General features: G+C 55.8%; 1 protein-coding gene across 8 annotated transcripts in view; it reads right to left on the minus strand.

Moving 5' to 3' along the window:
* camta1a (calmodulin binding transcription activator 1a) overlaps nt 1-13,091 on the minus strand; it is an 86,876-nt gene that overhangs the window by 50,704 nt on the left and 23,081 nt on the right. For all 8 annotated transcript variants that reach the window (XR_015856248.1, XM_088368052.1, XM_088368055.1 and 5 more), the window contains one exon: nt 6,825-6,892. Coding sequence is in view for 7 of the 8 variants with exons in the window: in XM_088368052.1 (XP_088224178.1) it covers nt 6,825-6,892 (68 nt within the window). In the remaining variant the exon portion in view is untranslated. The remainder of the gene's footprint in view (nt 1-6,824; nt 6,893-13,091) is intronic.

Consider the following 13,091-nt stretch of genomic DNA (forward strand, 5'->3'; position numbering starts at 1 on the left):
AGTCATGTGTGAGGCGGGCGAGAGCAGGCTGGTGACGGTGGAGGAGGAGAGGGAGAGCAGGAGGGAGTCTTGCTCTCATTACTCTCTTTATTCTCCCCGCAGGCTCAGGTGACCCCGGCTGGCTCTCTCTCTCTCTCTCTCTCTCTCTCTCTCTCCTCTGCCTTACACACCACTAATCATTTGCTGCTTTTAATCACCAGGATATTCTTCCTCTACTCACCCTCCTCTCTCTCTTCTGGCTTGCCTGCGCGCCCTGGCCTTTGCCAAGGTCCCGCTAATTTTATTCTAATTGGCGAACCCATCCGCCTTGCTGGCCTCATCTGTCCGTCCGTCCGTCCGTCCGTCCGTTCAGTCTCCTCTTCCGTTCCACGCCCTTGCTGTTCTTCCTGTGTCTCCCTCCCTCCCTCCCTCCCTCCCTCCCTCCCTCCCTCCCTCCCTCCCTCCCTCCCTCCCTCCTTCCATCAGGCTGTTTTCTCATCTGCTCGCCACTGCCCCATGTCTTCCACGCCGGTCATTGACATGGCGGCGGCGCTGGCTTTGGCCCAATCCCGGAGCCCTCTCTTGCTTGTTGGCCTTGCGTCGGGGCAAAGAGCTTGGACACCGCGGCCTGAGCGAGCGGCCAAAGGCAACCGTGCCACGCTCCCGACTGAGAGGGAAAACAAAAAGAGTGCGCTCGTTCGCTCGCTGCATGTGGATGAGCTGACCGCTGGCTGGCAGAAAATGGATGAAACGGATGCTTGCTGTCCGTCCGTCCAACTTCTTTGTTGTCAAGCTGACACCGTTTGAAATCAAACTACTATGTATCTTGTAATCGCAGTCATTCTCAGGCAAAAAGTGCTCTTGCCCAAAAGCGTGCGCTATTGGCTAATTGGTGGCGCAAAGAAAGCAAATCTCATCATCATAACTACTAAGTGTGCCCCGGCTGCCCGGCGCCGCCGGCAGCGCTCGCTCGTACAAATCCTGGACTTTTCTTTTCTTTTCTTTTCTCCTTCGGATCAACAGCCCCAATAAATTCTCATTACACCTGTGCGCGGAGCTTCAAATAGAGCCACAGAAGCAGAAACTAATTACTTTCTAATTTATTGACTAATGGCCACAGCCCTGGGAGACGGCAGCAATTGTTCAACAGTCCTGCCGCTCCCACTGCACTCGGGTCCACTTTAGACTCATAAGCAAAATCATTTATCATTACAAGCACGTTCAATTGAATCGCACCGAGCAGAACGCCGCTCATTTATATACTTTGCTGTTTAGCCACGAATTGGCGCCTTTGTCTGTAAAACGCGAGCGGGGGGGGGGATGGGGGGGTGGGGGGTCCGTTCTGGAGTCAAGTCCAGGGTGGCAGCCTAACTCTGTACTTGAAAGGAAGCATTGTTTCCCATTTGTGTGAGCTTCAAGAGGAAAGGGGATCAGAAACACCCGCTGTCGTCACATCCAAAAGAGCCAGACGCCCAGCTGAAGACTGGTAGCTCGCTTGGCGCCGACCGAGGGGGAAGTGTGAGAACGCATACGGTAGGTATCCTCTCGTTGCGCGTTGATGGGAAAAGTGCCCGCGTCGCCGCCCAGACATAAACGCTCAGCCGACTGCACGATGACCACATTAGCCGCGCGTTGGCATTTTCTGCCACCGCGTCTGGCAATCGTCAAGCAAATTCATGACGGAAGCGGGGATCAGCGGAGATCAGCAGTGGAGATCAGTGGAGATCAGCGGAGATCAGCGGGCATCACCGGCGACCACGTCGCCCTACGCACCAAAGCCATCGCTGCTATCCGGCCTGATGTTTGAGTGATTGAACATCATCACAATGACAGCAAACTAAGTCATCAGAGCCAAAGAGAACTCCAAGGTCATCTGGCGGAGGTCCGACTCATGGATTGCTCATCTGCAGAGTGCACGCGCCTAAGATGTGCATTGGCTTTCCATTCATTTTGCTTACGTATTTCTTTTGCTGCCTTTCACGTTTATTTGTCACTCTCGTGGATGCGCATTTGTTGCTAGATGCATGGATGGTGTGTGTGGGGGGGTTCAGCTGACTCATTGCGTGCAACAGAGACACGAGCATTTAATGCAAGCTGGGGTTGCCATAGCAACACGAGCAGTAAATAACAAATTGGACAAAGAATTCCAGACAACACACATGCACACGCAGGCACAATCTGAAAAGACAGAAATGGTCAACGGCTCCTCAGAAGGGAGAAAAAAAGCAAAGAAGTCGTCTATGCGTATACGCAAGCCAACGATGGCGTCACTCTCCAGTGTGAAACACGCTCGACCGCACTTCATAAAACGTACTGTTGGATTGAGAGCGTCCAGGGGAGGGGAGGGGAGGGAGAGAAGGAAGGACACCCCACTACACGCAAAGTCAAGCACAATGGCCATTAAATCAAAAGCAATCTCTCTGCTCCTGGCACACCATGCATCCGCCAGCAAATGCACGCGCACACACGCACACGCACACGCACACGCACACACACACACACACACACACACCGGAGGCACAATGCTGCCGTTCACTCTCAAAAGATGCCAGGAACGGATGACGTTCGCACCCCAAATCCTGGCCCAAAAGGGCCAAGCGCTGGGTGTACAACATCTCGCAACAGGAGCTTTTGAGAGAAATCCATTTCAGGGCGAGTGCCAAGGACGTCCGCAAGGGCACGGCTCTCTTGGTCTCTTGCTACCAGTTTGCTTCCTCCACAAGACGCGCTGACAGTCAGTCCATGTGCGACCCTAGAAGCGACTCATTTGAATGGCGGGAGGGAGCGTAGTAGAAGTCCAAACGTGCAGACGGGAGAACAAGCAGCACTTATAATATTCAAGTGCGGCGGACATGCGGGATTTTACTTCCTCTAAAAGCGGAGCGTGATGGCTCCCTGCGCCTCTGGACCCTCAAAATGGCCAAAAGCTTTTAAGTGCTTTCAACTCATCATAACCCCAGTGTGAAAGGCAGCAAGCCTTGCGGAGAAGGGGGGGGGGGGGGGGGGGGGATTTGGCGTCTGCTCAGCCATTAAGGCAGAGTCACCCCAGCGCAAAGTCGCCCGCTTCGTTTGGCAAATCCAACACGTGGCGGAGTTGCTCGCCCTTTGGAAGCGCAGCCAAGAAGCCAACAAGCATTTATTTCCCCCGGAAAAGCAAGCTTCCTGCCTATCGCTTGCCAGGGGACCCCCAAGCATCTTCTCTGACCTCTCCATCTTCTCCTGTGCCATCGTTTGTTTGCCGCACGCGCCCCGGGGAGGGAGGGAGGGACGGACGGACGGCGGACAGGAGGTCACCGGGCCCAAAGCCCCGGAGCACCCGAGCCTCGGGCTCCAGCTCCGAGAGGAACGACCAGCCGCTCCGGAAGGGCTAACTGAAATCTGACTGGCGGTCGCCCATCCAACTTGACGGCGTTGGCGTGCGCTTCACGCGGCTTTGGCCTTAGCGTGCGAGGAGAAAAGCCAAGTCTGAACACGGCTGTGCTTTTCCACTTTGATTTGCCTCGCTCGGACGTGCAAGAATCAAAGACGAAGCTGTCGTCCATGGCAGAAATGAAATGTCATGCTTTGAATTGCAAACAATGAGAGAGAGGCAATCCCTCTCAATGAAACGGATGGCTGCATTTGAAGGACGTTATCACTATTCATGATCCCATCTGAAAGGAGTCCAACTTGCGCACATACCAAGAGAAAAGCTTTGAATGATGAATCGCTCGCCTTTTCTTTGAATTGATCAATGAATAGATTGCGCCCAACTTCCTTCTCCAGCAGTTGAAGTGGTCAAGGTGCTAACGTGCAACGTGCTCGCTGGCTCGCTCGCTCTCCAACACAAATCTGCACTCGCTCAAGGCTAACTTGGAGGGAATGAAGAGCGAGGATCAACCAGAGGCCCCACAATGAAGCACCCGAGTCGATTGTTTCTTTCCGTCGGGGCCGAGCGAGAATGACACCGTTGCCTCCTGCGGCTCAATCGGTGCTGAGGGGCAAAGGTTGCGGCGGCGGACGGCTGTTTAAGCCGCAAAACCAGCCGCGCTGGCACCACTTTTGCTGGTGCAAAGGGTCAGCGCCGCCATTTGTCGTTGGCGCGTGGCTGGCCGGCCGGCCGCCCGCCCTTTGCAAAGAATTGGGCTGGGCTGGGCAGGTGCGGCGTCTTTGCCGGTGGCGGCCGTCCGCAACCTTCAGAGAGATTTCAGCTTTGCCGCTTGAAAGAGAGGGATCGGGTCTTGCCATTAGCAGCAGTGGGCAAAGGCAGAGCCAGTCTCGGACGGGACAGGACAGGACAGGACAGGAAGGAGCAGTAACTGTCCGCCGAGGACACAAAGAAGTCTGCTTGCGCTGGCACGGGACATATTTCTGTCATTATCGCGTCTCAGATAAGAAGGCAACATTGTCACGCTTTTGTTGTCCCGCTTTTGTCTCTTTGGATGTCCATTGAATTTTGTGTCGCCGTCAAACAAGGTGACAATCTGTGACGGCTTGATCTCTATCCAGGAGGCAGAGGATTTCATTTTCAATATACCACCCAGAGTCTGCCAGCGAGCCTTCTTGGCCACAAGCGGCTATGCTTCTTTTTTCCCCCCAGTCAGCGATGCCGGATGCACCACGGGCAACGGTGCACCGGGCAGGAGGAGGAGGCGAGGAGGCGTCGCCGTCGGCTTCACGCAGTCATTCCTGAGGCACCGTGGAGTAGAGCCGTGAAAGCCAGATTGGGCCAGCTGACGTTTGACTGACGGACGGACGGACGGACGGGCTGCTGCCTTTTTTTTGTTTTTTTGGAAGTCATCTGATCAAACGTGTTTACAAAGGCGTCGTCGTGCTCCGTCGGGCTTGCGCAAAGAGCGCTTGCTGGCTCTCAGCTTTGCCGGAGCGCCTCCAGGGTGGCAGCCAGCAGAGCTGCTGTACGTATGTTTTAATAAAAGCCTTGTCTTTGCAAGCTGTCCGGAGGGACCCGCTGTTCATTTTGGAGCGGCGCCGTTGCTGTTGTTCTTGTCGGGGGAGAAAGGGCGATTGCGTTGGGACGGGGGGGCGGCGAGGTTCAGCGTCACGCCGCCCGCCACCCCTGGCCACGGACTGGGGGGCCGTGCCTTTCGAACTTGCAAATGAGCCACAGCGCGTAAGCGGAAGGTGAAAAATCCGATCGGTCCGTGGTCGGCTTCGGCTTTCCATCGGCCACATCAGACTCTATCCGGTTGCGGATGGCGGGGATAACAAGCAAGCTTTTCACAAGACTCGGGTGTCCATTAGCTCTTGGGCCAGAGCACTGTGTGACACCCTCTGCTCGCTACTTTCTACATCTGACAGCATGCGCACACCTGTGAAAAAGCCCCCGAGGAGACGTTTGTCTCTTTTATGGCAGACAAAGAAGGCTGGCACTCTCTCGCTCTCTCCATTTGCATTCTTCCAGCGTTTCACTGGTTCGCGTGCTCTCGCTCGGCCGGCCAAAGCGCTCAACACACCATGAGCGCATTGGCAGCGAGGAGATGGGAGGAAACTCCTAATTGTCCTTTCGCATGAATGCATTCATCGCATTCACTCGGCCGAAGCAACGGGCTTCGCAAAAGCCACAATGCCGACGAGCCCTGCCTTCCGTGGAAATGCAAGGTCGCTAGCAAGGCTGCACGCTTTTTGAACCACTTTCCGCCCCAATTCGAGGGAACGTGGACTACGAGAGAACAAATCACGCTCGCTGTGAATCACGCTTGGCATCTTGCAGCGGGCGCCGCCAGATGTGCGACAGCGATCGCAAAGGCGACAGGCAGGTGCCCCGCCTTTGACCTTTGGCCGACGACCTTGAGCGGCCAGCCGTCAATGGGCTCCCATCAAGCCCCTCCCTTTCGTTGCTGACAACCTTGGCCGGCCACTACACGCTGACGTGAAGGAAAAGACAAACACTTGACACTTTTCAGCGCCTCTCTCGCTCGCCCTTATTGAGATCCACATCAAGCGCAACCCCGTAGGGATGGCTCCCGCACGCCACGGGATGTGTTTTTTTTTGCGGATGTACGCACTAGTGGGAGAAGGAGGGGGGGGGGGGGGGGGGCTCCTTCCTGCCGTTCTGTTTTCTGTTCAAGCAGCATCTGCACTGAGACGTGAGGCGAGGTTGGAATCCCCCATGCGGCGAGCGCACGGGCAGCAACAGAGAGCAACAGAGAGCATCAGAGAGCAACGCATGCCAGTGACGGACGGAGCCACCGCCAGCACCACCGCCGCCAGCACCGCCGCCAGCACCGCCGCCAGCACCGCCACCAGCACCGCCGCCAGCACCGCCGCCAGCACCACCGCCGCCAGCACCGTCTCGTATTGCTGCAGTATTTACACATACGTCCTTCGGCTTTGTGTTGGCATGTTTTGGGTGAGGTCCACCAAAGCATAGCACCGGGAAGGCGTCACTTTGCTTTCCTCCGCTCATCTGGATGAAAGGCGTCGGCCGGTAAAATCGATGGCAATCCGGGACGGCCTCCGACGCATTTGGAAAAACGAAAGCCACGAGCGTAAGCCCTCCCATGTGTCGGGAGATACCAATTGTTGAATTTCCAGAACTAGTCGAGTTTTTCGCCCTCAGGCTTGGGCGGCGTGGCGTGGCGTGGCGTGGCGTGGCGTGTTTTGCCAGCCTTAGGCCTCGAAGGGTTCAAAGCAGGAGTGAGTCGCAAGCAAAATGACAATTGTCAAGCGTTAGACTGCTCGCGCTTTTGTGCAGGACGCTTCCCCGTGGCTACGTTACACACGCGCTCACACGCAGCCATCCGCCTGCCCGAAGATGGCGATTTTTCATTCGTTTCATTTCAGCGCGTAAAGGAGGGCAAAGATGAGAGGACAACGAGTCGGGCCGTACGGCGTCATTGTCTTACCTTGTTCTGGGCGACGTGGTGAGCCATTCTTCGTGCTTTTCAAACGTTATCAAGTAGGCCGCGATCTCCTGCGAACAAGAGCGGAGAGGAGGGTTGTGAGGCTGGCACGAGGAGAGCTGTGAGGCTGGCGCGAGGAAGGCTGTGAGGCTGGCACGAGGAGGGCTGTGAGGCTGGCGCGCGGGGCCTTCTCTGCCGTTTGTAACACGTTCAAAGCGCTTTGTTGGCATTCCCCGGGAGAATCCCCGGGAGATTCCCCGGGAGGGAGCTTCGGCGGTTAAGGTCACAACGACTCGTGGGACCGTCCTTGTTCCCAAAGCTTTGCGCAGGCCCACAAAGGCGCTCAGCCAAAGATGGAGGCGTGTGTCTTAGCGGGTTCTCGTACGATGCGACGGTCGTGTGTGCTGCAGTGTGCGAGGCCTGCGTAGCCTTGGGAGTCACACAACGCCGCGCCAGAGACCGCAGGTGTCACACCCGGGGCCCGGGGGCCAGGTTCCGTCCGCCGCGTCATTGACGCAGCCCGCAAATAGTCTTTGCTCTTTAGAATGTTGAGACACGTTGGTTTCCAGACCCTCTTTTCAAAGACAGTGAAATGGCATTGAACATTGGAGCATTTTCGAACAGATTTCTAAACTATTTACTACGTACGGCTTGGTAACCAAACCCAAATTGTGACACAAACGAGCTACGGGGGATGAAATGTGCCACCGGCCGGCATGAACAGGGCAACGCTTTGATGCGTGTCACTCAGATGCTGGAGCGCCGCCGACCATTTTCTCCCCAACCAAACTAATGGGCATATATAAAAGCACATTACACGCCGGTTGACAAGCCAATGATTGCCGGCGACAGGCGGCAATTCACTCCTCAGCTACGACATTCATCACCTACTTGGACCGCCGAGAGCACTTGACACAAGGACGGACCCGTAAGAATTTCCCATGTGCCGCAAGATGAATTGTTTGCCTTGTTTGTCAGCAAAGGCTCGGGCTGTAAATAGGATAATGCAGCCAGGCTCCTCTGTCACTCTTGACCAAGGCGTGCCCACCAGTGAGACGTGAGCGACCAGAAAAAGCGTCCCTTTGTTTCTCACGCCGCTCACGGATGCAGCACGTCGCCGCCGCCGGCCCACGTCAGGCTGCACGCAAACGGGCTTCCCGCGACTTGCTTGCTCCCCAAACGGGGCAGGGGCAGGGGCAGGGGCAGGGCCTCTCTGTCTCCGTCTCTGCTCGGGCTGAGCAAAGCGTATCGATAACCGCAGTGACACGCCGAGCAAACGTTAGGAAAAAGGGTCACGCTGGCGTTATTTTGATGCATGCATTTGTAACACAACTGCGATTAGATGAATGCAAGCTATTCAGCGGGGACGTTTGGACCGACCGCAGAGCCTGTTGGCGCTCAGCCCTGCTCCAGCGCTCCTCTCTTAAAAAGCCATATCCGCATTCCTGGCTGGAGCGTGGGCTCCTATCAAAGATACGGAGGCTTAACAATCGGAACAGATGCCGGGGATAACGCCTCGCCCTCGACCGACCCAGCGTAAAGGTGGAATCATCTTTTGGCCGGGAAACAAACCAAAACACAAGCGCAGCCGTTAAACAGCTGCAACGTTTGCACGGGCGGCATAAGGAGAGGCGAGCGTGCGTTCGGGTTGAGAAAACACGCTTGCCCTGGGCGCTGTGGCGGCAGCGGCGGCGCGCTTCTCCACACTGACGCCGCCGCCGCATCAAAGTCGAGCCGGCGGCCGTCAATGGCCTTTGGACCATCGGCCCAATGAAACGACTATGGGAAAGACGAGACCGGTAAAATGGGGCGAGAAAAGAGGAGACTGCCCGCGGCCTGCCTTGCGGTGGAGTCTGGGGAATGCCGAGTCAAAGCGTTGACCTTGAAAGCGGCAAGAGAGAGACCAGAGTCGGCGAGGGGAGGGGAGGGGAGGGGAGGGGAGGGGAGGGGAGGGGAGGGGAGGGGAGGAGAGGAGAGGAGAGGAGAGGAGAGGAGAGGAGAGGAGAGGAGAGGAGAGGAGAGGAGAGGAGAGGAGAGGAGAGGAGAGGAGAGGAGAGGAGAGGAGAGGAGAGGAGAGGAGAGGAGAGGAGAGGAGAGGAGAGGAGAGGAGAGGAGAGGAGAGGAGAGGAGAGGAGAGGAAGCTAGCCAGCCAGCCAGCTTTTACTGCCACATGCCATGCGATACTTCCTGCAAGGGAGCCCAGGGCCACCAACAAAGCCACTAGTGGGCGGATGCTGAAGCACCAACGTGCCGCCGCCGCCGCAACCACCACCGGATTACAAGCGCAAATGCAACCAGAGCCAGAGCAGAGCAGCAAAAAGACAGGAAAGAGGGATGGAGGAGGGCAGAGAGAGACAGAGACAGAGAGACAAGGGATGCAAAAAGCCATGGCCCCTTTTGGAGCACCGCTCTCTCTGACAGTGACAAATGCATTTCAAGCCGGAGAAGCATGAAGGCGGCCATTGAAAAGTCTGCGTGGGTTCAATGCGAGTTGAGTCAGTTGGTGCTTCTCTTTGAATCAACGCACATATGTTATATTATTCTTCAAGAAAGGTGCCTCACTCTGGCCTGTAGGATTGTTGAAGCACATCTCCTCATCGGACGCAGTGCGGGCGCAAGGTTCAAAGCAAGAATGCGGAGAGACCCGAGCAGAGCCAGTCAGAAGAGGAAATGCAAATCCAAAAGAAAGGGCAGCGCTTCGGCTCTTTTGAGGCCGAACGACCGACCGAGTCCCTCGGCAGGCTTGAGAAGATGCCCGAAACACCGCCGTCCGTCCGCAATGAGCGCTGCCCTGTCCTTATCATCCAAAGGGATGGACGACCCACACTTGATGGAAGCATTCTCTGCCCGCTCGCCCGCTCTGTTAACTCTTCTGGACAACTCAAAGCGGCGGCCTCTGGAATGCCATCACGTCTCACATTTGACGGCCATCCTTTGGTGAACGACGGCTAGCTTTTCTTGCTCCACCAGAAGACCTTCACTCACGCGCACGGAGACCAAAGACGGCGAGGGGGGCGCCTCCTTTGTGTGCGGCGTGGCGCTCCTCCGTTTATCTGGCGTCACGCTCTTAATTAAAGATGGCGCGCGGCTATTAATTGTCAAGCCGCTTCAATGTTATTCCCCATTGCTCCGTGAATGGGCCGGCCGGAACAAAGGTGTCTCGTCTCGGCCATCGTGTCGGAGTCGAACAAAGGGCCAGAGGCACGACTTGACAGGGAGCCGGTGAATTTGCCGTTATCGCAAGAGAGAAAAGGCGCCTTTTGTACCTACTATTTGAGCTTTCCTTTTCCCTGTTGACGTTTGAGGAGAAAGCAGACCCCCAATCAAACGGAGCCGCTTCCCCTTTGCAAGCCGCCATCGGCGGGCACATTCCTCAACCTGGTCATGATTCAAAGAGACGAGCTTGCGTTTACGGGGAAATTCTTTTGACAAATTGAGCAAACAAATCCATAAATAAATAAGCTGTCGACGATGAATGAGACCACGGCGTGAGCGCCGGCCGGCCGGCCAGCCGAAATCACAATGTCAACAGAAAGAATGGAACTCCTATTTGCAATCGTCCCAGACTGTACACGATGAGGCTCAGATGTCATTTGTTGGCCTTGGTCCAGCTGGAGTTGCCGTAGCGCGGCGAGTCCATCTGAGTAGCCGCTCTACCGACACCAAGCGTAGTAGTTTTGCGTACGTTTGCTTTTCTCCCCAGCCGGGATTGGCGCTAAGCCTTCCATCCAACCCATCTCACCTCTCGGCTTATTAAACACGGTTACCGTTCATGCCAAGGTCTTGCGCAAAAGAGCGCCGGCCGGCCGGAGGAAGGCGCTGCACTGCGCATTGAGAAAACAACTGACGGCGCTGCCGCCCGGCTCGTGTGTGGATTGAGACATGCTGGGATAGCTTCCATTTGACCTCATTCGTCAATTAATTACCACCATTAGTGGGACCGACGCTGAAATCAGCCCGCCGTGGCATCTCCCTCGCCACTTTGTTGACCGGATGTGTGTGTGTGTGTGTGTGTGTGTGTTTGTGTGTGCGTTTGACGGACAGCTGGCCATTAGCACAGAGATGGCTACATTTGATCGTGCGAGGCCGCGGTCTGACCGAGAAAGGCTGACAGAAAGACAAACTGACAGGCATGCGGCCGGCCAGTGAGTCTTGGCATGTGCCTATCTCACACTCACACACACGCACACACACACACTCACAATTTGGAGGCTGTTTTGTCCTTCTTTCCAATACATCAAAATGACATGGTGAGGACGCGTTGTGTCACAAGAGGGAATGCTACCTGTCTGCCTGCCCGCCTGCCTGAGTGGAGTGGGCCAGACCAGACCAGATGCAGAGGCAGAACTGAGAGCCAAAGGAAGGAGTCTGTGCCTGCTGTGAGGCGAGGCGAGGCGAGGCGAGGCGAGGCGAGGCGAGGCGAGGCGAGGCGAGGCGAGGCAACGCGAAGCCAACCCTAACCCTAACCCTAACCCTGGCCTGGCCTCACAGCAGGACAGGACACAAGTCTCCTTGTGGGATCTTCCTCTGTGTGGAAATTACAGCTGTCTCCTCTTCTCTCTCATCTATTATTCAGCTTTTAATTTGGCCGTTTGAGGCGGGCGCTCCTTTGGTGACAAGTAAGCCTCCGCTAAACAGGTAGCACCTTATCCACCACACTAAATCTAGCACACGAGAGGCGGAGAGCATGCGCTAATTGAACATTAGAGGAGTTATCGATATGGCCACCCTTCCCTTTCCTCGTTATCCCTTCCATTCAAATGTAATTTTAGCGCATCGTTTCAGAGGCTTTCTCGTCTCGTCTCGTCTCGTCTCGAGCGCATCCGGCTTGAGCCGGTTGGCGTAACAGGCAATTTGTCCATCCAGTGACAAAGAGTCTCCGCCTTCAAAGGCTTTTGCAATTAGGACTTTGCAAAAGTTCCCAAATTGCGCTTCTCGGGCCACGAGTGTAGTCGGGCGAGAAGAAAGCCGTGGCCCTCCGCTGGGATCGATGGCTCATTGTACCTCAAGTGTCAGCAGAGCTAAGGATCAATAGCACTCGATAGTCTATTAATAGGCGAGTGGCGCGCCCGCCGGAAGCGGCAGCCTGTCCACGGGAGCCAAGAAAGCCAGCCGGCTTTCAGGCCGGCGTCTCTTCTTTCTTCTCTCCGTGTGAGATGGGAGGCTTAGTTGGCGCGCCTCTCCCCTCCCTCACCAGTTAAATATGGCGCACGTAGCAGCGCATATGCCTGCTACGTGCGTCTTTAGCGAACACAAAAGCCTCCGTTTTTGTTGATGCCAAGCAGTCAGACTCCAGCTATGCAGACGCCCGCATCACACCGAACAAATATTGCTATTGATCTGCACTCTTCATTTCCTCTCACCTCGAAAGCAAATCAAGGAGAGCGCAGGAGCCTGTGCACTTACAAGGACCCGATGGCCAGATATTTCTCTTACACAAGAGGTAAGCGGTCATATTTGGAATGGTGAAAACCCCTTGCTTGTGCAGTCTACAGGGAGGGAAGGCGCCCGCCCGCCCATCTGCAGTTCTGTCACAACCAAGTGAATGAGCAGCATCCAATCACGTGAGGGTCCCTCGCTACTTGAGCGCCTTTTGCGGGACCTGGCATCGGTCACGGCACGTCGTGCCGGCCATTCGTTAGGCCGGCGCTGGCATCCCTCCCCGGTGCGTAACCCCCCCCACACACACACACACGCAGACTGAGCACCTCTCCTCCGCCTGATTCAAGCCCCAGTATGTTTGTGCAAGTGGATTTAGAGTTCTTTGCGGAGACGTTTCTCCCCTTTATTGAGGCCGCCCGCCGTGCTCAAGCCTGTCTTGAATTATGACAAAGGCAGGCAGCCCACCGCTTTTGCCGTTAATGAAGGATGCTTGAAAGACAATGGCCGCAGGCAGCTTCTATCAATAACAATGAACAAGGAAGACGTCTTCTTGTAAAATATTTAAGTTTCAGTCAGGGTGTAAATCCTCCGCTCCTTGTCTCTTCAAAGCAAGGGCAGGGAAGAGAGATGAAGCGCTTTCCCGGCCATTAGCACTCATTTGAAGAAGCGAGCAGAATTCAAAGCCAGGCCAGGCCACATTTGTAAATCAGGCACATTGGGCCCGCCCGCCGGGCAGCCGCGCCTTTTCAAATTCCGACAGGCATAAATTAGCCATAGATAAGCGCAAAGTAATGCACTGGGGATGAACGGGAGCTGGCTGGCTGGCTGGCTGGCTGGCTGGCTGGCTGGCTGGCTGGCTGGCTGGCTGGCTGGCTGGCTGGCTGGCTG

The sequence above is a fragment of the Syngnathus floridae genome, chromosome 2, assembly GCF_059516105.1.
Source record: "Syngnathus floridae isolate MCC-2025c chromosome 2, RoL_Sflo_1.0, whole genome shotgun sequence".
NCBI classification, from domain to species: Eukaryota; Metazoa; Chordata; class Actinopteri; order Syngnathiformes; family Syngnathidae; genus Syngnathus; species Syngnathus floridae.